General features: G+C 40.4%; 1 protein-coding gene across 6 annotated transcripts in view; it reads right to left on the bottom strand.

Moving 5' to 3' along the window:
• Window positions 1-25,000, bottom strand: part of dmd (dystrophin) — a 267,135-nt gene that overhangs the window by 16,887 nt on the left and 225,248 nt on the right. For 5 of the 6 annotated variants that reach the window (XM_068590506.1, XM_068590511.1, XM_068590507.1 and 2 more), the window contains 10 exons: window positions 15,559-15,620; window positions 15,343-15,417; window positions 12,977-13,178; window positions 12,793-12,878; window positions 11,089-11,246; window positions 7,810-7,976; window positions 5,901-6,012; window positions 4,465-4,601; window positions 3,645-3,683; window positions 586-651 (listed from right to left, as the gene is read on the bottom strand). In XM_068590506.1, the coding sequence (XP_068446607.1) occupies window positions 586-651; window positions 3,645-3,683; window positions 4,465-4,601; window positions 5,901-6,012; window positions 7,810-7,976; window positions 11,089-11,246; window positions 12,793-12,878; window positions 12,977-13,178; window positions 15,343-15,417; window positions 15,559-15,620 (1,104 nt within the window). Of the gene's footprint in view, window positions 1-585; window positions 652-3,644; window positions 3,684-4,460; window positions 4,602-5,900; window positions 6,013-7,809; window positions 7,977-11,088; window positions 11,247-12,792; window positions 12,879-12,976; window positions 13,179-15,342; window positions 15,418-15,558; window positions 15,621-25,000 lie in introns of those variants that run through there. The other variant, XM_068590510.1, reaches the window with a different exon arrangement.

Below are 25,000 nucleotides of genomic sequence, written 5' to 3'. Positions count from 1 at the left end.
GTGATTAAATATGCATCACTGATGTTGTATTGCCATCAGCTGACATAAATTAGCCTCTATATGAACCGCATGCAAACACCGGATCGCTGAGATGCAAGCGGAGTGGGTGGGGAGGGAAGCTTTTACTAGAGGAGAATAATTTGACTTCTAGTGAAGTAAAATCACCTCTAATATAACTCTATAATGATCAGCTTTTGTATCTACTAAGTTGAATTAACATGAAAATGTTGACCGCGAGCTCCCTAGAATGCATCAGAATGGAATTAGGGCATCTGATCCCCTGTGAGTTAACTACTGCACTACTAAACTACTGAACACATGGGAGGAGGACAGACATCCCAATGCAGGAAGTGTGCTGTATTTGGTGCTTTTCTCCAAATTCATTATTTAAAATTGCATCAATCAAAATGTTTCTGGTGTATCGGAGAGCTCTCCAGAGTAGGCATTTCCCGCGGCGCTCGTAAAGGGCCGAGGAGAGCAGCAATGAATGCAAAAGTAGAGCAATAGTCCAACGCGTCCTGCTCACATCTCAGTCAGTGTACGCTACAAAGGAGCTGCTGCTGCTGAATGCAGATCGTGCATTACCGGTTTGCGTAGTGCTCGATCCGAGTGTGTGTGTCGTCATGCGAGAGCTGAGGAGACGATCCAGGCCTGCGGCATAGAGAGAGAAACAGAATAAAACATACTGAATCCAACCGGGAGGGATTTATTAAACCCGACTCACACATGCACAAACAGCATGGATTCACAGGAGAGATATGAGGCGAGTGACAGAACGAAGCACAAGTGTGTGACGGTGTGAAATACTAAGCTTCCCTGCTTGTATCCTGCACTCCTGGTTTGGAATACATTTGCCTTCACTTCAAAAGACGCGTCAGATCTAAGATCTCGCACCCCGTCTGCACCGGGAAAGATCAGTATTTTCACATCATTAACTGTGAATCTCTGAGGATGCCTGTTCCTGCAGTGTTTTAGTCCTTGAGAAATTAGGGGTTTGACTTTTAAATGCTTCAATTGTCGATCTATAAAAGGCACCTTGATATTTGGAAGTTTTGTCTGTTGAAAGCTAAACGGATGTTCTCACCACAAAGTAAAGGTGAATGAATGTGGAAAAAAAACATCCAAAATGACATAATCCCTTTTTTGTTATATTCTAATGCTTTATTCTAAGTCACCTATATGCCACTGGTGGTTATCAGAATGCTGATTTAGGAGCCGGATCTGCTCAGGTTGCTAGATGTGGGAGGTCTGCACGGTGATGATGATGTCCTTGTGGTCTTCATATGTAAGCTTGTGTTGCTTAAAAATGTACATTACAGAGCTTGTATTACAAGCTTTGTGCGATGACTTTTGTTTGTTTGCTTGGAGTTAGCGTAAGTCACAGATGGATACAGACTTTGGTACAGATGGATCACAGTCAAGATATGATGCATATTAAAAATATCTACCTGCTATTGTATTATGAAGTTTTGGTTTCAGCATTCAGATTTATTCTCATAAATATTAGTCCACGACATGCATTTATGCTCAGCACAAGGAAGTAGAGCGGGTTGTACTTTCAATCCCTGGCTCATCCATGTCCTACATACAGCATATGTCTGACATCATCAGTAAATGCAGGACCCAGAGCAGATCTGGAAGGCGGGGAAACATACTTAGGTGCTTGAAGGTGCTTATGGCACCTACAAGCATGATATTACCCTTGTTCCACAGTCATGACTTCCCACAGTACGAACATATACGGCTGAGGAGGATGTGTTGCTGCTGTGTGCCACTTATAAACAGATTGTCACTCCCATTCACTCGCAGATAAGACATATAATTAATGTGACACTAGTGTTTCAGAATCAGAATCAAAATCAGAATCATTTAATTGCCAAGTAAGCTTGTACAAATGAGGAATTTGTCATGGCAGAAGGTGCATCATATCAGTGACTATAACAACAGCAGTAGCAACAACAAAGAACTTTTAACTATACAAAGTGAAAGTATAAAAATTTAGATAAAAACAAGTAAGTAAATAAGTAAGGATGCAGTAAATATGAAGTAAATAAGTAAGGATGCAAGCAAACATTAAAAATAAAAAGATCAATAATAATAATAAAAACGACAGGAAAAAGTGACAGATGAAGGGTTTTAGTTTATGCTTGCATAAAGTTATAATATATTTAAAGAGAGACCTGATTTAAAAAGGAGACTTAGAGTAGTTCAGGTAGCGGAAGTCGCCAAAGCTATATTAACCCGGTATAACCATCATATTGAAAAGTCATGAATTTCAATAGGTTAAAAAATATTCAAAATATTATGAGAATTGGACATTTCTCTCTGGCCTGGATAGTTTCTATTTAAAGTCTGAACCAAAAGGACTGACTCATCCTGAATCACAGATCTGCAGGGTGATGTCACCATCTGTCAAGCAGCAGGGAGAAACTTTGAGATGTAAACCCACCACAGCTACAAACAGGATGGCAAGACAACAATAAGTACGAAACGGGCAGTGTTGAGTGTGTGCATGTACTTGTACTTGCTACGTAGTGAGGTCCGAGTTAGGTTTAGCATACAGTGAGGACATTTATGGTACGTGAGGACATTTGGGTCGAATGTCACTTCTCCAAAGGTCCGTTTGAGGTTTACGGCTTGTTTGAAGGTTCAGGTAAAGATTTGGATTAGGTCAGGGCAATACATTTTGTTTGATGGTTAAGGTTAGGGATATATATTATGTCAATAAGGTTCCTCACAAAGGTAGAAGTACAGAGTGTGTGTGTTTGATCAGGGGCTAGAAATAACAACAGAGGACAACACGCACATAAATTAGCGCAAAAATAATTATTTACTTAAAGTCTCAAGTGTCTGTACTGTATGTATGCCGTCGAGTGTGCGATAACTACAATTCAGCTGTGCATGCATGCTTGACTCCTCACATTCATGCAGGGGCGTATGCAACTGCAAGCGCATACACACTTAATAAAGCTGACCTAAAGCTTTGACCATTGCTATCGTAATCAAATTACATAATCTATATTCCAATGGAGCGTTTAGTTTTATTAAAAATAAATCTGTTGGAAGAAAAACTTATTTACTCTTAATCAGTGACTGTTTTACTGTTATATTCATACTTCTCATTGACTCCTGATAGCAGTGAGAATGGGGAATCTGTAGGTTTCTGTTTAAAAGAACGTGCAGTTCCTTTGTTATCATATGACCATTTCTTACAAACCGCTCTATGGGACGAGGGGAAAGGTTCACGATTAGGCCAAAGACGTCATGAGGGTTTCTGTTAGTGGGTCATGATGTGTATTTAAGATGTGGTCCTTTGAGGGATTGTTGAGCAGTCTTGGATTTGCCATTGGTTTATCACGTTGTACTTCTGACTCTGCTCCTTCCTTGCAACGAAGAAATATTCCTGTTTTAATGATTTTACTCCGAGGGGTCGAGTGAAGTTTCCTAACAAAATCTTATACTGAATATGCATTACCCCAAATAATCCAACAAATATGGACTAACACATGTGGGATTTTTATTAAATTATCACATGCACATATGTACGCCCGTCTTGTTCTCTGTGTCCGTTTAGTGTGTGTGTGTGTGTGTGTGTGTGTGTGTGTGTGTGTGTGTGAGTGTGTGTGTGCATGCCAGGTACTCACGCATGGTCAACAGGCCAGAAGTTGATCAGAGTGACTGGACTGAAAGACAACAAAAACTTTAGATGATGACACAGGAAGTGGAAAGACACGACACAGCAAGGCATAATGGGAGTTGTTGTATGAAGGGGTAGAAAGGGGAGTGGACTGACACAAACAAGACAATGTGAAAGAATATGAGCACAAAACATACTGGAATAAATAAGGAATTGATTATTGATTAGCATTTTAGATATAATAAAACACTCATACAATGTGATGTATCAAACCTGAACATCCAACACAAAATAACGGGTGTGTGTAGCACCGAGCACTCAGTCTTGAATAATTAATAGTGACACATCTATCACTGAGCAAATAGTTCCATTATTATTGACAGTGTATCCTGAGAAAATTGTAGTATCTCCATAATCGGTATTCTACGATGGTACATTAGGGCCATCGTAGGTCAAAAATAATAATTACAGAAATCATAAATTTATATCATAAATTTTGTCTCTTGACTTAAACGGTCACCTCCACCTCTCTCACATCCCTCAACTATAAGTGGCATCAAACACATAATCCAAACAGTCTAAACATTTACTGTATGCAGCAATTTTGAACACACCACTACACAACACTACAGCTAAATCTGTGAGCAAAATACTGTTCTATGAATCCACGTGTGTATGCACAGGTCTCAAAGTGTGTGTATGCACAAGTTGAATAAAATGTGTAATCAGAGAAGTGTGACTAATGCAGGTGTCTCTCAATTTGTAATAAAACCTTTTTTCTCTTGTTTCTTCGTATGTGTGTGTGTCAGAGAGAGACAGTGACTCACGTTTCCATGTTGTCCCCTTCCAAGATGGTCTGGACGGGCAGGTAGCCCATGCGTGGGTGTTTGGCGAAATAGCGCTTAGTCCTGAATTTGTTCTTCAGCACCTTGGCAAAGTCCCTGACATCCTCCCCTGATGTAGTCTGGAGAAAGACAGGGCACAAAGGTGTCTTTGTTCGCTCCATGGGAGTGGGGAACAAAAACACACACACACATACCGCCACACACACCTTGTACAGTGGAACATGACACTTATTTATTTCTCTTTCACCTTTATTCACATATGGAGTGCAGTCAACGGCGTTGTTGTGGGTCTGAGTGTGTCATTACAGTTATAAGTCTTTATTTTCTACCCTTTACCTTTAACCTTTTATTTACATTAGATGTTAGGAGTATCTTCTGACGTCTAGTGTAAATAAAGTCTACCGCTTTAGGTTTACTGCTACACCAGCGAAGAGATAGGGTTTTGTTATGCAATGTGTCAAAAAGTTCTTTCATGCCCAGTTTGATGTTTACAGTGTGGACCTGCTGTAAAACTCAGAGGGGTTTCCATGACATTCTGGTTCATGTCAGATATTATCCATGGCCCAAAACATTCGTGCTCCCTTCCTAGTGCAGCAGCTTGTGTCTACCATCTCCTGAGAGAAACATCGCTCTTTAGTTGTAAATGCTCCACTGTGTTCACCAAGCAAGTCGATAATATTATCTATCCTGTTACATGTTGGTACTCTCTTTAAGGAATAGTTTGACATTTTGGGTCATGTGTTGATTTGCTTTCTTGCCGAGAAGGCTTATACCGCTCTCGTGTCTGTATGCTAAATATGAAGCTAGCCAAGTAGCTTAGCACCAGCATAAAACTGGAAGAGGGGAGTAGTGGCAAGCAAACCTAATATAACATTTCTGCCAAAAAGCAATATCAGACAAATTACACCATGAATATAATGTGTTCAAATTGTAAATTAAAAAATCTGTAAGCAACATGTTGTGCTTAGTTAATCGTCTGATAGCTCATATTTAGCTTGTAGGCATAAGTGGTGTAGATTCTTGGGAAAAGAGAATAGTCAAGAATTAAAACATGGCTACGTGCAGCTTTATTGAACACTAAGTATTCTGTTAATGTTAGAGAGAAAAATTCTTCTGACATCTCATGGATCAGAATGTAGTACATGTTATGTAACACACTTGTGTTTGTTGGAAAATTTTAATTCTATATTTTAATTGGGGTTGTTAGCTGCAGACCGCAGGAAGTCCAATATACAAAGAGGACTTATTGAAATGTAAATTGGCAGGAAAAGCAGCAACGACACAGATCTCGGCACTCAGATAATTTTCACTTCGCAACAGGAGGAAGAAAATTATTTGACAAGTCTGGCAATGAAAAATTCCCATCTTTCACAGTTTTCATTTACACTTGCAGAGCAGGAGTATGAATATATTTGTACCGGAGTGCAGTACTCGACCATGGGGTACTGCATCTTGTGTCCCTTGGCGACGCGACCGGAGAAGAAGCAGCTTTGGCAAATGTCATAGTTGAAATGTTTCAGACTCCGATATCTGGGCAGAGAAAGAAAGAACGCAGGGGGGAGGTCGAAAAAAGCAAAAGGACAAAGACAAAGGAGGGGATAGAGGAGACGTGGGAGTGAAATAAAAGAGAGCAAGAAGAAAAAAGGGAGATGGTGGAGGAGTAGGAATAGAAAAAAAGACAAGGAGGGAATCAATAAAGGAGGTAAATTTATAGCTCTGTTTTCTCCAGGGTAGAAGTAGTTAAAATTCTTTCAGCCCAGTAACTAAATGAGATATTTATTCTCTTGCCCTGGGACTCTTCATTGAAATGTATTGCTGCTCTTGTAATGAAGGGCCTACACACCTCCCTTTTATAACTCCAACCTCTAGTTTGACAAAAAATGGAATTCTGTCATATTCTTTGAATGTACTGTAACTCTGTTACGTTGTTCATTCTGGTCACAAGACATCTATTGCTCCTGTCCATCCCAGGAGAGGGATCCTCCTCTGTTGCTCCCCTGAAGGTTTCTTCCCTTTTTTCCATGTGAAAGGGTTTTTTACATTTGTGGGAGTTTTTCCTGATACGATGTGAGGCCCCTAGACAGGAATGTCGTTTGTGTACAGATTGTAAAGCCCTCCGAGACAAATTCGTATTTGTGATTTTGAGCTATACAAAATAAACTGAATTAAATTGAATTGACTGCTACTGACAGAAGTCAGCAAAATATGCACTTTCGTTTAGAGTGAATGGAAGAAAGTATTAGGGGTTTCAGTACCATCAAGAAGAAGGTTTATGGCTGACTTTGGGTTTTGTGTTCAAATCAAAATAAACATCTTAAAAATAATTATTTAAAAAATCACATGGCAAGACTTTTTCCCGCTTTTTGCACTGATGAAAAAAAGAACTTAGAATGATTATCTTGGTAAAACTTTTTTTTAACCTGTTAACACAGGAGAGAATAATTATATCAGACTCACCTGCCTCTTAGGGCTTCCCTTGTAATTCTATAAAGGAGAAAATGGGTGCATGTGACTCATACGAATCTATTCGTATGAGTGCTTCTTGCAAATAGAACTGACTCCCTGATGACATCAATTTGGCAATTATCAATATAGCTTCTTTGAACAGATGCTGAAGCGTCATGTTTCAAATAGCTGGTTATAAAACACGTCGCCGGGTGTGATGATAAAGAGAATAGCTTTGTGGAGCCAACCAGGGAGCCAACTCTCTTTATTCTCCTGTGTGTGTGTGTGTGTGTGTGTGTGTGTGTGTGTGTGTGTGTGTGTGCAACACACAAAAAGAAATATGAGAAATCCTGCTTCTCTTTCTGTTGAAATAAAGAACACCACCACGTGGGTAGGGATGCTCTTCTGTATCATCGCTACAATAAAAAGCAATGTCTTCTCCACAGTTATTGGAAAAAACAGACTATTGTGAGATGAAAAGATATATCTATGCCTATGACCACGCACTGATATATTTCAATATTATAAACCATTTCACGTAAGTCAGTTTCCAACTTTCCGGCGATGGGAATGTAAAGGTTCAGTGCGGCCCCACAAAAGAGCATAATTCTCATTCACTTACATTTGGGTAAATTGAAAATGAAATTAGTTTTGTGTTTTATTGCCCTGTATGTAATGAGATGAAGAATATAATACTCTATGGGAAAATGGCTCCAATTCTGTTCATTTCTCTTGATTAGACATTCAGATGTGCTGCTCAAAAGGTGGATTACATGTGAAACATTCACCTATTATGCCCTTGACAAAAAAAAAACATGAATTCTACGGGGCACATTTGTACTGTGAAAATGAAAAGCGCTTGTGCTGAGTGACTCTACCAACCTAAATCCTATGATGGGACACTCCTTGCAGATATTACACTTGGCCTGGTGCTTGGCGGTCTCGGCAGCGGCGACGCGGTGCAGGACAGGCAGCCACACCATGGACTGGGGCTCCAGGCGCATCCAGTCGAGGAACATGGCTGCTTCCAGTTCGGGTTTGTTATTGGCCTGAGAAGAAAATTAACTCGCGGTAAGCAAGGTTTGCAAATAAAACACACACATACACGTTGGCTTTTAGCCTTTAAAATTATTATTTTTTTTGAACATGACAGACTACATAAATAAAAATCCCACTTTTTAAAAGTCTATTCTCCCTGTCTTAGGACAAGCATGATGAATGAGAAGTTGAAATCAGCTTGTTTTTTGTAATAGTGAAAAACAAAAAAATAAAACATTTTTAAAAGGTGGATTCTAGGAAATATTTCAGGTGTTTTTGTAATTGTGGATTGTAAGTATATAAATTTATATACTAATATAAGTATGTGTGTAGCTGAAGCCTTTTTTTCCTGAGTGCCATAGAGTTGTCGATAAAAAAAACAATTGGAAACTCATCAATGAGCTACAATGAGTCAATCAATGAGTGTCAGTGGGTGACACACACACTGAAGTTTATTTTTGACTTAATCACACAAACCATTCAGCTGCCAAAAATAGTGACTAGAGCACCCGATGGGGATCAATCCATCGCTGAAAATAGTTCCCAGTAAATGAAAAAATGGAAATGCAAAGGCACTGATATTTGTTTAAAACTACAGTGACCAGGTGCTATGCAGCCATTTATCATGTCTCTTGTTTGAAAATGAAAGAAAAAAATGTTTAAGACAACATATTGGCTTCATCCATCACTTTTCCCATCCACAAATTTTTGTTTTTCTTTTAATGGAATTGACCACCAACATCTCCCTCTTTCTTTCTTTCAGAGCGATTCCTTAGAGGAAGCAGCTGTAATGAAGCTAAGATGTCTCCAGTTGTTTTCAGGGCTTGATGAGTTGAGATGGTCCACCTGGTGTTAACTATCTGGGTGTCTACTTTTGTGTGTGTGTTGTCTTTCAATGTAATTAAATCTACAGGACCTAAAAAGGACTGTTTGTTGAAGCCTCATATTAACTGAAAATGTAAGCAAATTTAATTGGTGACAATGTAGAATAAGAGATGTCTGAAAAAAATACATTTACAGTCTAATATGTTTTGAGACTTATTTATTGCATCTAATGCTAATGAAAAGATCTGTTATGTTTTAAGGCCAGATACAGACTTTTACAGCCCGAAAATCATCAAGATACATCTCACAAATATCATGGTCTGTATTTAAGCAATAAGGGACGAGAGGCAGTAATGCATAGTCAATAATGTACTGTCGTTGAACTGTGGTATTACGGTTACCAGCGACATTATAAATAGTAATAGAAATCTGCCTACAGCTGAAAATAGTTGTAGCCACCATTGTTGTGTATAGCATTTCAGTAGCCTAGAGAAAATAGTCCCGTAAGTGTGGCGGGAAATGGTCTCGCTGCTTCTGTCCTTCTTTTCTCCGTCATTTGTCCACTCTATGATTTGTTAAAGAACTTGCCTCATGTCGGAAAATTCCTGACGGTGATTATCTCTCACTGGAAATCATCACGATGTTGTGATCAAACCCTTTTTGTTCCTCATCTTAGTTTCCTGTTTTACGTACTCGCTCCCCACTATTTGTCTGCTCGTTCAGAGCATTATCTATTCTCCTCTCCTGATTGTTAGCCGCCTCAACGTGTGACTGTACAGCAGGAACAGGGACCACAAACACATTATTCACCACTGACAGTCTCATCAAAAGTGATTCCCCCCAAAATATCAAAAAATAATCAGGCTAATGTTGGCTCCATGACTGGTTAAAACAACTCTTTAGTAGTTACATTTTGGCTTTTGTTTCTTTGTATAAAAAATTTGAACGTGCAACAAATCTTAGGAGTTTAATGCATACATAAATTATATAATGCTAAAACCGAAACTAACGCTAACAGCCAAAAACTCACGACTACAAAAATGACTCATGGCTTTGACGAGAGCATGGGTAACGGCTTCAGTTCCCCATCAGACAGAGCTGTCAGATGGCAAGTTAAAGCTGTGAAGATATTCTAAATAAAACATACACTTTAAAATTATTTTTTAAGTGTTCAAAGTCTGTTTAGCTGCTTTGCCTGACCACTGCCGTGCTTCCGTTTCTCCAAACTGGTGGCGTGTCGACCGCCATTTACTGTACGTAATAAACGTATGGATAACTACTTTATATAACCCATCCTCAAAAAGTACATCCATAATATTCCTTTCGTTAAACACGACAATTATTTTACAGTAAAGACTTCATCTGAGGGAAACGGCCTTTCTGCCCGTGCGCTCATCGCTCATCACCACAAAGACAGCTGATTTCTAACAATAGCCATGTTTGTTGTTTACATTCATTATGACACATTTGGGGTTGTGGCTTTGGAGCAGGGCCTGAAGGGATAGTGATGGCAACTTGGTGACTTTCTTGCAAGATTTAGCTTATTTTCTTTTTTTGCTCGTGCGGCTAGCTGTCATCATTTGAATTGAATAGGGAACACTGGACTGGAGTTTTTTTGGGGGGAGATTAAGGATAATCCGGTCAGTGTGCAAATACTGGAATCCTTTGGAGAAAAAACATGATGTGAACGTTGGATTTGCTGCTGCTTTTGTAGCTCAAACGTTAATGCAGTCGGCCAAGCTTTAAAGGACACAAAGGGAATGTGGTCTTGAGAACTGGCGACTTTCCTTTCCTCGCTGTAACACCGTTTATAATTAAACACCCACATGCAGGTGTTCATTTCATTCTCTCCTGTTGGTGAGATTTGTCCATGTTTCCATCCCAGATACATCTCTGCAGCTGTCAGAGATAATTTGTTTGATCCTCCGCAAGCTGTCTCTGGTCCTATTTACTGGAATACGCCGAGCACTTGTTCCCCCGTTTGTTTTTATTATCCTTGCTTTTATCAATGTTTGGTCATTATTTTCTGTAAGTCTCATAGCACCATATCCAGTTGCTTTCTATAAATAAACCTAATTTAGCTTGATGTAAATATTTGTGTCCAATCAGGGGTCTGTGGTAATATGTGACCTTCATTTGGAGGGCCTTAGGCATCAGTGCCAATAGACATGCAGCTACAGCATTTTAGTTTTACTATTTTTAGTGAGTGCATTCTTTATGATTTCTGAGAGTCAAACCAGACTGCAAACTCAAAACATATCACACAGTAACAGGTGTTTGTGTTACTGTGTCGCGTACAAACTGGAAGCAGCTGCGGACGGAGGGCTCGATGTTCGAGCCGCCGAAGGAGGCGACCTCGCCGAGCTGCCGGGGGATCTGGATGGAGTCGTGGAGGAGGAGACCCAGACGACGCTGGTCGCAGAAGCCTGTTGCGCTGGCAACCTGCCTGAACAAGACTGGGGTATGGAGAGGAGGGGCACACGCACACACACGCACACACACACACACACACACACACACACACACACACACACGCACGCACACAGGTTAGAACTGGGCATTCCTCATGTGTATCAAGGACATTATAAGGGCCCATGAATCCTGTTCTTCCCGTCCATTTGATATTTGTTTAAAATTTACAAAATTAGCATACGATTTCTTAAATTATGGCCAAGAACGTAATTCTTTAGGTCACAGTTACATTCGCCAACCAAATTCTTGTCAGTTCATCCAAGAGTCCAAGTAGATGTTCGCGACAGAGACTATATTTACATGCAGACTCCCATTTCACTATTTTTCTGAACACGACAATATTCAGAATTTGTTAAGGCTCATGAAAAAAAACTGGGCCTTATTCTGAATGGAGTACTTTCTGATTTAGATTTGTGGGTATTAATCGGAGGCATTTTTTGAAAATGTGTAGAGGGGAAACAGGTTCTACAGCTATTGGGACACTGTTTGCTGTTCATGACTAGCTCTGTGCGTTTTACACAAACCAACTAGCTAATAATTTGCAAAGCTGAAGTAGAGCTGCATGCCCAAAATAAAAGCCCACATTTCTGGTCTTAAGGACAAACACACATACTTTTAAACATGTCAGATTTTTAGGTATGCGCAAATATCACAACGGCGACATTTTCAAGAAGGTGCTCCAACAACTCTGCAACCTTGGAAAACATAGAAAAAACAACAACAGCAAAGAAGCAAAATGGCACAGGCGGCTTCTGCTGTTCCACTTTGCCATAATAGACGTGACAAACAGCATGTTAGGGTATCAACCCATCAAACACAGCAGAATGGCGTTGATGTGGGATCCACTGGCCCCGGTGATGAGGCAGAGGCATGGGGTTGTTTACGTTAATCCGAAAAAAGCACGGCTGCACATAAACTAGAATATTAGTGCAATATTATTTTGTAATTGCCATGTAAACAGTTTATGAGGAATATTGTCTTTTTGCAATGAGGGCTAAAAAATAATATGTGGTGCATGTAAACGTATCGCATCTCGAGGTACAAAAAAGAAAGGTCGGGCCGGAGCTACCTGATTAGCATGCTCATTCCATTAACACCGTACAGAGACGTCTTTGACATAATATTAACACTGTAACCTCTTCTGTTGAAAATGTGAGTTATGTTTTTTGATGTTTTCAATCACACTACCATAAATCACAACAGATACAGCAGGATCATGACTGGGATTGATGAGGTCACACAAACAGTTTCAACAATCTAGAATTGTTTCTATTGTTCATCTTGCACTAAAGAATTATGGAAAAAAAGCCCATGTCATCTGGCTGCAGATGTGTGATAATGTATGTTCACGTCGTGACGCTCGTCAAAATTCAGACAACATTGTGATTTCCTGAAGAAGCTGAGACATTGTTTTAATGCTCCACTTTGATTCGCTCAGTTGATTCAGCGTGATGAGAGCAGTAATGTGACCGGCTGAGTGTGTTAAATCAGGGCAACCACTGTGTGTGTGTGTATGTGTGTATTACTTACATCTGTATTTATCCTCCAGGTGAGCCTTGCAGAGTGATATGATTCCAGTTTTGAATGACAGAGTTCGTATCTTTCCTGTACGACCGCTATCAAAACAAAAAAATAAAACAAAACAGTATGTCAGAGTATGTTAAATGTCCCTGAAATAATACAACTCTCTGTGTGTGTGCCGCGCTACACATACGTGTCATAGACGTTGAGCAGCCAGTTGAGGCACATGTCCACACACAGCGGGACATTGACCAGGTGGGAGTGGCTCTGCTCCAGCCGCTGGTACAAGCTGGTCAGACAGGTGACCAGCAAGGGGATGTCCAGCAGCTGCTCATTCTGCTTCAGGCCGTGCTGATCGAACACCTCGCATGCCATCGGCATGCTCAGCAGGTCCACTGCGAACGGAGAAAGTAGCGGAATGGCGGTGAGCGGACAGCTCGCACCACGCTTCAGCAGAACCTGCTGGGTTCAAATGCTCCGTGTTCAAAAGTGTCCTTGAGCTGCCCAAGGACAGTAATGAGATGGTGAGCTGACTCCAGGGATCAATAAAGCATCACATTATTCATCTTTATCGTTCATGACGTCCACTGAAGGACGGGCGGAGCGAGGAGGGTCCTGGCAACAATAAATGAGTCAATTGAAGGTAAAAAAAAAAAAGAACGCTAAATGTGCTGTGTACAGGGATTGAATTGATGAGATGAAGGCTTTAACTAAAACACATTTCATTTTTGAATATTATATTACATACGAAAGCTCCGATTACACAGACTATATGATGATGATGATGATGAATAAGGCTTTAAAAGTATAATATGTGAAGTTTCTCTATTAAAATGTCGTTAGGTATTTTGCTGAGCTGTGTACTTTTTTTTTCTCAACAATTTTCAAACTCAGTAAAAAATCTGTGATTTCAATCAAGGCAACGATAGATTTTATTGATATCCCCATTGTGCATGCGACAGTGTTTATTGTTGTCATGAATATACTTTTAATCCAGTTTTGAGTCACATTTTTGCAGTACACTTTTTGAACGTGCTGCTTTTAACTCCATATTTCACCTGGATGAAGAATTTTAGTCGCCGGACGTCTGGATCTTTAGTTATCAGAGAAGAAGCTAAGGAGACTCGCGCCCTTTCATGACGTCCTCTGTCTGCCAAAGGGTCATAGAAATATTTTAAACATTTTTAATCAGTGTTTTGTTTTCGAGATGAAGAGACCTCCGAAAAGAAACTTCTGAATGATGAACACTGACGGAATCCTAACCGAGAGAAGCTGACTGCAATGATGGCAATGGTGGTGAAGACAACAACTCCCATGACCCTACGCTTTTACATGACTTCCCCAAAGTTTTTCTTTCGTAAATGTTTTGGTTGAGGAAGACATACTGTGCATTTAAATTTGAATTATATATATTTGAATTGAATATAATGATATTGTAGCATCACAAGCAGTAAATATAACACAAAAAGTTCTTATGGCTAACTTGCTCGTTAAAGTTGATTTCTACATCCAGCAGTCAGAGTGGCTAGCACTGACGCCTAACAGCAGGAGGGTCTGGGGTTCGGATCCCGGTCTGGACGGGGTTTGGATACTGGCCTTGCACATCCTTCTGTGTGGAGTTTGCATGTTCTTCCCAAGTCAGTGTGGGTTCTCTCCGGGTTCTCCGGCTTCCTTCCACAGTCCAAAGACATGCAGCTTAGATTAATTGGACTCTAAATTGCCCGTTTGTGTGAACGTGAGCGTGAATGGTTGTCTGTCTCTACGTGTGCCCTGCGATGGACTGGCGACTTGACCAGGGTGTACCCTGCCTTCGCCCATTGACAGCTGGGATCGGCTCCAGCGCTGGTTCGGATGATGGATGGATGGTATTGAAAAGAGAATTCCACTACTAATTTTACCATTGTGGAATACCTGGTAGAGAACCCCGAAAAAGGAAAGGAGATTGAGGGGGAAACAAAGAAATGAGAAGAAGAAACAGAGAGTAATAAGCAAAAGAAAGACATGGCTGCTAAGGCTCCTGCTGGGAATAATGGGAGAAAAGGAAAAGACACTTCTTTTGCCAGGGTTAATTGTGAAACCTGTTCATCTCTATTTTTAGAAAGCCTCCTTAACATAAATAGTGCTTCTGTGCAATATAGCACTATGAAAACATCTCACACTCATAACAGCTCGTAGGTGGCTCACACTCTTCAGCTCCTCCAGTGGGAGATGAGAAGGATGAGTAAACACACATATGGACACACACACGCTCGCACGCACACACGCGCGCATGCAAGAGCAGAGTGGAGAAAAGGAGGGGGAGGGAAAAAAGCATACACTAAGGAATGAAGTGTACAGCAGACGATGGACAAGAAGAACAAAGCGACATATGAGGTGAAAAATACAAATTAAAAAATGTCCATGTCTTTTTTTGTTTTAAGAACAAAGGAGGAGTGTAGGTGGGCTGGAACACAATGAGACGAGCACTCAATGACGAGAGGAATGTTCTTGAAGTAAGAGAGAAAACCCTATGTGACAGTGTGTATACATGTAAACTAGATATAGACGAAGGGTACTCACAACAAAGAGCCTTCTGCAGGCGCCTGAGCTTCATGGCTGTTCGGTAGGCCGAGAACCGAACATTGTTCAGGTCGGCTAAAGAAAGACAAACAACAGCGAAGAGTCAGAGATGCACAGGAAGGAGATGATGGACTAAACCAAAGCGAACGGCGACAGAAATTCTTCATCTCATCTGATTGTTCAACTCTACAGCGTCCGTGAGAATTGGCAACTTACCCAGAGACTGGTAGAGCTCGGCCATCTTGGGATGATCCCAGCATGTCGTCTGGGTCTGGTGGCTGGAAGGGCACAAAAAGAGAGACAGCATGGTCACCTATGAGGTCAGATCAGTCTCTATAACCATTAGGGATTCACAAATGTAATTTCTGATTTATATACAAATGACTCGAGCCACGAAAAGTAATTATCATTCTATGTCAATGTTAACAGAAACGAAAATACAAAGAAATAAGATTCACAAATATGTTTCTAATATAATTTTTTTTTTTTACACACATCCACAAATGTATATATGGTAAATTTTTCAAGGAAAATATTTGGATGTTGTTACATTTATATAGAAGCTGCTTGTCATGCATCAACTCCCCTGACATTGCCTCGGTTCACAAACAAACTTCATTTAAATGAGGAATTACATTCTTAGATGTCTACTAATCTCAACCAATGTCATTAATCTAAGCGGTGTCATAGGGGTCCCCAAAAGGTTTTTGCAGCTATACAAAATAAATGGAATTGAATATATACATTTGTATTTTAAATACCAAAGAATTGACCAATAATAAAATGGGAAATACAACGCCGATAAACAAGTCAAGTAAGAGTGCAACACGGAGACAGAGGGAGAAAGATTGGATGGCTGCTATGTCATTCTTCCTTCACATATTCTGTCCTCGTGACTACTGCTCACCGCTCACAGGAGACTGTGTGCGTGCTGTAGACAAACAGATCCCAGTGAAAAGGGAACGTGTGTGTGCGCGTGCATGTGTGATTTACGCCATCCAAATTGAAATGAGGGACGTGTATTTTCTCAACAGAACATGAATGATATCAAAGATATTTAAAGAACTTGTCGGGGGGGATTTGAGCCTCTTTCTATTATTCCAGCTCCTGTAGAATTCTGCTCCGGGTTGACCCTGTATTGTGTTTGTCTGCTTGTGGGTCAGAACTAATTAACCAAGTTACCTTTCCTCCGTGACCCGTCGCACTTTGAGTTATTAAAGTTTCTGACAACTTAGATCGTCCCATACGGAACAATGAGGTCGTCAAAGGAGACAAAACAGACCCAAAGAATTCAAAAGATGCAGCCTACACAAAATGGATTTGTCTTTATGTGAACGCAGCTGGATTAACACCCAACTCCTCCCACTCTCACTCTGTACAGTGTTTTCAACATGGGGACATTACCTAGCCTCAGATGAGCCGTTGTAAATTAATTGATCAGTCCATTTCAAGTGTTGCAATTAAAAGATATATGCCTTTACTTCCATGTCTATCAAAAGGTCATCACTTTATACTTTGATCATATTGCCTCCTTTTGTGTGGAATTGTCATAATTTGCATATCAATTCTTAAATTCCAAGGTCACAGCGAACATTGTCTACCAAAATCTAATCAGTTCATCCTTGAGTTTCATGTGTGTGACAAATCTGATTGTGTGTTCCTGAGATATCACATTCATAAGAATGGGACGGGCGTACATACATCCTGACAACCGAAAACAAACATGCTGATTGCCAGTGCGTACCAATCTAAAAATAAAACCAAAAATAAACTATTTGCACAAACCAGATCATATAAAGAACAATAAATTCTGCGCCCCTTGGTGCAACTGGAAAGCCATGGTTGTTTAGACAAAACGCCAGTAAAACTGTTTACACAGACCAGAGACGACAAGAAAGCTTGGGGAAAAGCATGTGGAGCTTCGATTTTCTTTTCAATATTTTTATATATACATATATTTCCATTATTTCCGGTCAATGTGTGTTAAATATATAAATTAAAGAAACATTATATAATTGTGTTATACAGCACAACATATATGTTGCTGTACTTGCCATTGATTGGTATGTTCCCGTAGAGTTGAAAGAATTTCATATTGCAGTAAAAAAAGAAAACCTGAAAAGGCTCTGGATTAAAGATTGTTGATGAAATTCAAATCCTTTCTTTGACAATCTTTGCTTTCATTCATTGGCATGACAATCTATTTTCATGTCTTCATCATAAATTGTTAAGTACAGGCACAGAGGCTGTTTAATAAGAGGATCTTTCACCGCTGCTTATTACCTTGAGGGTAAGCCAAGTCTGTCCAGATTTCCTCCCAATGTTCCCAGTTTAATACAAGACGAGTGTCACGATCTGAGCTCTAATCTGCATTCCGTGGCATCTTTTAACATCCACTTTGAATTGAAATGCCATCTAAAAAATCATTAAAACTCTACATTAAATAAATTGCAGCAAAAACGAATTATGTTACTCCAAAGCAAAGAGCAGATTTCTCTGGCTATTAATCCCACTTAGCTGCTGTTGTAATAATTATTGCACTAACATGATAGTGAAATCTGGACGGCTAAATCCAGCTGCATTAATAAGAAAGAGCATCCATTTTAGCAAAAATGTTCTATGCCACAATAAATATGTAGAGTGTGAAGAAGTGTCAAAAAGTAAACGTGATGGTAATGTGCCAGCTGCCTGTTTACATAAAGCTAATGGAAGCCACAGGGCTTACTAGCAAGGCAATTAGGTTTTTTTGTTCAGGGCACATCAAATATTTGAAAAGTCCTTCACATGAGACGGAAAACAGTGGTATCTTAAGAGATGCTTTCTAGTGCCTTCCACTTTACATGTCAGATGGTTAATAAAAAGACATTTGGCTCCCTGCAATCCTGGCTTCTTATTTAACAGTATGCGTCAATCAGTGTGTCTGCGGCGCTTTCGTCATTAAGTTAAATATAGGACAGTTAAAGACCTATTCAGTGCCAGCTTGAATGAATTATTAGAGCCTTTTTAAGGCCGATGTGAGGGAGAAAAGACTTTAAATTAATGATGTTTGTCCATTCCCGTTTCTTCAGCACAGGTGTGTATGAACAGCCTTCCATGTTAATATCAGGAGTGCAAAGTGGGCGACCAGTGAGCTCAGTGGGTGCTGTGGGTCAACAGGGAAACATTTTTTAAACTATTCAAGGCAAACAAAACAAACAGCAAAAAGAAAATTTGCACAGCCGTTTAAAATACAGTGCTGCTCGGCGTTCCTTCACAGACAAAAGCCCTGTTTTCTGCTTCATAATTCGGGCCTGAGGCATGTTTTTACACAACTGCAACCCTTTCCCGGCTTGTGATAAGAACACATGTCGAGTTGGTCACACACACCGCACCTGCAGTTAACCTTTGTCTGAAAAACAGCCAAATAATAGTCCATATGCTGACTTTTTTCCCATTGCCCTTGTTTTTCCTCTCTCCTGCCTCCCTCCCGCATCTCCACTCCAGATAATGAGGAGAGGGGTCCCATGGTGAAGAGCTACTTAGAAAGTCCTCTCAGCTGAGAGTCTTTGCAAACAGTGGGTCAGTCACTCTGGCAGTTGCTACGAGCCAGATGCTTCAAGAGCCTTGCAGAATCCAAAAAGAGGATCCGGGATGTGGGCTTCTCACTGTTGTAGTTCAGTACCCTGAATCAATTAAATCTATCGTACTTGAGCAAGAAAGGAAACTTGCACTTGTTTACATCAGCTGCTCAGAAACAAACAACAGCAACAAAAGGAGCAGGTCTATTTTTTTTATGAATGTGAAGTGATCAATTCCCGAATCTGAGGCTGGTTAATTGAGCCCAGTGAATTGTTGGACAGGAAACAATCTTCAAAATCCTATAAACACCTGCATTGCAGGTTCGACAATAAGTCAGAATGTCTCAAGCTGACTAAATCAACATAATTTCACACTGTTTTGGCTGACGTGGAAATTCAACCTTACTCAGCCTGCGAGGCACACCTTAAAGCTGCTGTTGCAGTACAGATATGGCCAGAGGGGACGCTCCACCACCTGAGCAGCTGCGAGCCAACACCAACTAGTGATGCAATTTCTAAAATTGCCCTCCAATGCAAACAAAAATGGAGTCATTCTGAATTAGTGAATACCACCCTAGGCAGGTTTTATTGGATGCTGTCGCCAAAGACAATTTAGAGAGAGAGAGCGGTTTGTGGTTTTCCTCCTCACCTAAACAGAGTTGCTAGACTATCTCATTTAAAGAAGGTCTGAGACAGAGAGCAGTTTTTGTGCAAGATTTTGTTGTGAAAATGTTGCCGTTGTTTTATCGCTAAGCCAAAAATGTGAATTCTCAAAAATAAATATATTTTTTTAAATAAATCCCCAGTCACTGTTTGCCACACCACCCATGTCCCTTACACTTTATCCGTCTCTGGCCTCCTATAGGAAAGCAGAGGATGATAAGGCTACGCACACACAAATCCAGGTCTGCAGTCTCACCACTTCCCACCAGATGTCCTATCGGGATTAATGAACAAAAAAAGAGAGCAACACAAGAGAGCAATCATACATCACTGTTGGCCTGAAGGAACCAAGCATCTCCAGTTTTGACTCTTTTTGTAATGCCCTTTGAAAACTTACACTATCTCCTTAGAAAATGTATCATGGCCCCAGGACGAGCCAAAGTGTTGATAATACATTGTAAACTGTCAAATGATAAACCACTGCACACTGGGCGGCTCCTGCGGAGCTGTCACAGATATGCTGCCTTGCTGGAGGGCCATATGATTGAAGCTGACGAGAGAGGAGGGAAGAGCATTCCACATTTACATCCCTGCCCATCTACCATTTCACAGCACAAACAGGGATATAAACCAGTAATAATAACACTTAAAACTAACTTATTAAGAGGAAACAGCTCAAACAAACATAAGAAACTAGCTATGAATAAGGTCAAAGAAGTGTTTCCCAAACGCACTACGTAGGACAGAGGTTTACATTCAGGTAAGTCACGCTGCTTCAGCTGCTCGTCGTCACACTGTGCAATTCAACGATCACTGGACGATGGAGAAAAAGTCTAAAACTGATCGGGCCTTTTTTTTTAAATTCAGAAGATATAAGGCATTCCTCCGTGCAGCAAAACTTTTAGTCTGATTGAACAGACAATTACACACACTTTCATCCCACAAAAACACACGCCCACACTCCCTAACCCTGAACACACAATGCTACATATTAAAGTTAACAGGCAGCGGAAAAGCTTTTTGTGGCGATGACAGATAGGCGTTATAAATAATGGATCCGCACAGAGACACGAGTGTCACTTCTCGCAGCAGTCAATTACGGCTCTTGGATGAATGATTAAAAGGTGGTTTATGGGCTTGCAATGTCTTCCTCTGCCGATCATTGAGAGTGAGCCCCGACCAAATGTTTCCCGCACATCAGGTAACTCAATGAGCTCAAACAATGGCCTTCAGGTGTCGAATCTGAACAGGAGTAAAAAAGCGGGTAAGAAGGTATGAAAGCAGTATTCATCAGCTGGATATTAGTGAAAGAGAACCTAAAAGTACGGACAAAACCTGAAAGCTCACACAGCTAAATAATGATAGTGTCATTGAACGTCGGCATCTTAAAACATACAGGACATTTTTGAAAGGATAAATATGGTGTTCTATTTTTAGTTATTGGACACAAAGCCAATGAAAAGTCCAGTGTTTTGCTCTCAAATTTACATTAGTTCCCACTGAAGATGTAAATCTGTAAAAACAGCTCACAAATACATATCTCTATATTTTAAATAGCAGGACAATTCGGTTTAAAAAAACTACTCATACACAAGCAAATAGTGCATTTAATGGGGACTATTTTCAACAGTGGATGAATCCCCATTCGGTGAGCATTTGTGGCAGTGACAACGTATGGAGGATTTCGTCATTTAATCATGGGGTCTATATAATGTTCAAGGAGAAGTCAATACTATATTCACAAAACAGAGAAAAGCGTGAAAATCTTCTTTTGTGAATCTAAAAGCTTTTTAATGATAAAAAAATGGAAATATTGAATATAAAAAAATATTAGCACATATCAGAGTTGCATAGCTTGTTTTCACATGCATCTGCTGAATGGGGAAATGTTTGTCTGAGCTCACATAAAATCTCAGTTTAACAAGTGGACGTATCTGCAGGATCTATGACATCACTACGAGATTGTCGTCTAGTATTTAACGAACATGTGAAGCCTCCAGATCACGCACTCAGAATGGATTTGACAGTTTAGCAGGAGACGTCTTGTGCCGAAGCTTTAACATGTATTCTGGATTTTGAATGAGGGAGAAGAGGTGGTGTCATTTTCAAATGGACAAGGTCAAGACAGATCAGACACAAATAATTATTCAAAGCAGATAAGTTTTTACATCATCAAGCAGGAGCCTTTCATTTCTGTCGCTGGATTATTAAATCAAACAAGCAATCAGATGACATCACCTCTGGCTTCAGGTAAATGTGAAGGAATTCTGTCCTGATTTTATTGATGAGAAATAGACAGATAGATCAGTTTCATGCAGAGAAATGGAGGGCTTTCCCACTAAAAGCCTTATGTAATGTGAAAAATCCTCTTTCAACAAAGAGACAATTGAACCCAAATTAAACAAAATAATTCTTCACACATTTTACTTTGTGACCTTTGGAAAATATTTGTTTTTTACAGCCTTTATTATTGTTGTTGTAATCATTAATGTGACATTTCATGAAAGGGGGTAAAAACTCTTCATGCTTTTGGCCTCAGGAGGTGGAAATCACTGGTAAATATAGGTGATTAAAGATAACACTTGGAACTACTGTTCCCTCGTGGACAGGCTCCAAGTAGTCCTTTTTCATCATTTTACGACCTTAAGAGGTGGTGAAAAATAACTTTAAATAGAGTAAATTCATACTAATAACTGATTCTGCACAGAAGCCATTATTGCATGAACTTTTCCTTACAGTAATGGTGGCTCTGGCTTGCTCGCTTGTCTGATGGCTCCCCCAAAAAGTTTCGAAGAAGGGAAGACAGAAGCTGCTCTTCTCCTGTTCTGTAGTGGCGGACATTCATATTTTACATTTTGGGCTGTGAGCTGCAGGGATTTTGGCGGGCTAATTATCCCCTCGAGCCATTTTTTTCAAAACTTGTAATCTGGATCAGAATAATCCGGAAAATAAAATCCTCTTCTCAATCAAGAATCCACAATGATCTCTCTGACTTTGTCTGAGTAAATTAAAACATTGACGGGTTGACAGGTCATAAGCTCCTAAACCTGGCGGACCATTTCACGAAAGGTAAATTGTCCACGCCTACTCAAACTGAGGCTATGACAATGGCTAATGAAGCTGAGGCCATGCTAACAGAAGCTGACTTGCCTCTGTTGATATTTGTGCTCGCTGGTGCACTAGGTGGCTTTGGTTGCAATAAAAACTACAAGGCGCCGGCTGTAATACAAGATGGCAACGGCGAAATTGCCAAACTTCATAAAAGGCAGTCCCCAAACCAATGGGTGACGTCATGAAGACTGTGTCCCACTTCTTATATACTGTCTATGAACACCAAAAACTGTATTTTGGATATATTGGTACCCACAATGTAGTTACCTTGTTAATGTAAAACTAGACGTTTCACATTAACTCTTGTATGTACAGCAGTTTTTCCAGATGTTTTTAGAAAGATGTGTGGTCTTATTGTATTTCGCAGTGCTTCACATTTTTTTAATTACCGATTCCTGTCAGAACTAAAACACTAACTTTTGAAAGGCACATTCAAGAGAGTTTGAACATAAACATCAAATTATTACAAGGGAAGTTAAGCTATAAGCTATTTGGCAATCTCCGTCAAATCCCCAAATGCATTTTGTCTGGATTAAAAGGTAGGATTGGATTACCAAATCAAAATCTGAATCCAAATTATCAGCATCAGAAATCATTGGATCTGCTTTAAAATACCCAATTTTCACTGCAGATAAGATTTTAATCCAATCCTACAAACATAATCCTTTGAGAACATTTTGAAATACCTGCCACTGAGGACTGTAGGGACTTTAAAACTTTTCTGACAGCTTCAAGGTCGCAATTTCTTTCTCAAGACCAGGCTGACTTTAAGTAATTTTAACCAAATAAACATGCAAGTACCGATACTTTTGTTCACACATTTATGCTGATACAGAAAAAATGGCAGTGTCTTCTTGCGCCTCAAACAGAGACCTGGACAGAAAAGGCATGTGGATTGAATGTGGGGGAAAGTTCCTTCCTTCACTAACTCTGAATGCAGTAATTGGCCTATAAAAAAAACAAGTTCGGCTGAACTAAAGCGTCATCTATAGCGAATACAAAGACAGGCCACACAAGCCATAACAATCATGCCCCAGCACGTCAGCACCACCGGAGTTGACTGTGTGTTAGGGCTTTTTATCTATCAGCTGCACTTAATCAGTACACACACACACACACACACACACACACACACACACACACACACACACACACACACACACACACACACACACACACACACACACACACACACACACACACCTCATTTGACCAACTTTTGAAGTGCACACATGCATGGAGGGTTCATGTCCCATCAGTGCAGGAAAACAAACATCCCATGTTACAACTGAAATACTCATCAGCAAATGATCCGGGCTGCGGATGGTCAGTCAGCAGGAGGACCAAAGAAACCTGCTGCTATCGCTGGGAATAAAAATTTAAAAACGAGGCCCAGCATAATTTTCCAGCTGAAAATGGATCAACCCAGCGCATCCAAATCGCGGTGCTCGTGCGCGCGCGTACACACACACGCACGCAGAACACACACCTCCACCGATCCATACGGGCTGCTTTGCTGGCAGGGAGGTGTTTGTGCGTTGCACCTTCCTGTGCGCCTTTGTGACTGTGAAGGAATGCAACACAGTGATACATCCCGCTTTGCTCGGCATGGCCCTTTTCTCTCTCTCACACGCATAAATTAACACAAATCCCTGCAGGGCCAAATTCATAAGGGTAAATAAAGGCAGGCAGCACAAAGCTCCATTTGCATTCCGTTTGCTTTAAAGCACTGAATGCCCTTCTTTTTATTCCAACATGGCAGGAACAAGCCAGTGAATCAGTGGCTTTAGAATTAAGAAATGGACGGTTCGGGGGACCGAGAGGCGGACAGTGGGTTGAAGAGCCTCGGTGGCCGCACACCTCGACTTGTTCCCAGGGTACAACCGCGACCAACTGCCGCTGTGGAGAAACCGGCTGCTTGAGTGTAATGGCTACCAAAAATACAGCAGTTTTCCTCCCATTTCATTGACATTTTAAAATTAACGTTCCGTTTTTCTCTGTCATGTGCTATAGGGTACGTCTCTGAATGTAAAAAAAAAAAAAAAAATCAAAAACATATCGTAAACTTATGCTTGCCAATATCTTTGCTATACGCTCGAGAATCGGTCACACAATGTATTTGAACATGCTAGGTGACATTCATTGGAGATGCATCTCGGGTGGACTTGCAGAAATGGGTTCTAACAGCACACATGAAGTCAGATAATATATTTCGCCACGTCCAAAATATAATTTGAATGCATCCTAATTCAGTTTTAATGTCGCAGATTCTCGCCGACAGTGAAGGTAATGTTTGTCCGCGGAGTGGAGGGGATGCCGCTGCCCCG

The sequence above is a fragment of the Clinocottus analis genome, unplaced genomic scaffold (assembly GCF_023055335.1).
Source record: "Clinocottus analis isolate CAN_PGR_092001 unplaced genomic scaffold, fCliAna1.0.p SCAF_24, whole genome shotgun sequence".
Classification (NCBI taxonomy): domain Eukaryota; kingdom Metazoa; phylum Chordata; class Actinopteri; order Perciformes; family Cottidae; genus Clinocottus; species Clinocottus analis.
Note: the sequence above shows the minus strand (reverse complement) of the source record. Positions and strands in the feature narration are given on the sequence as shown.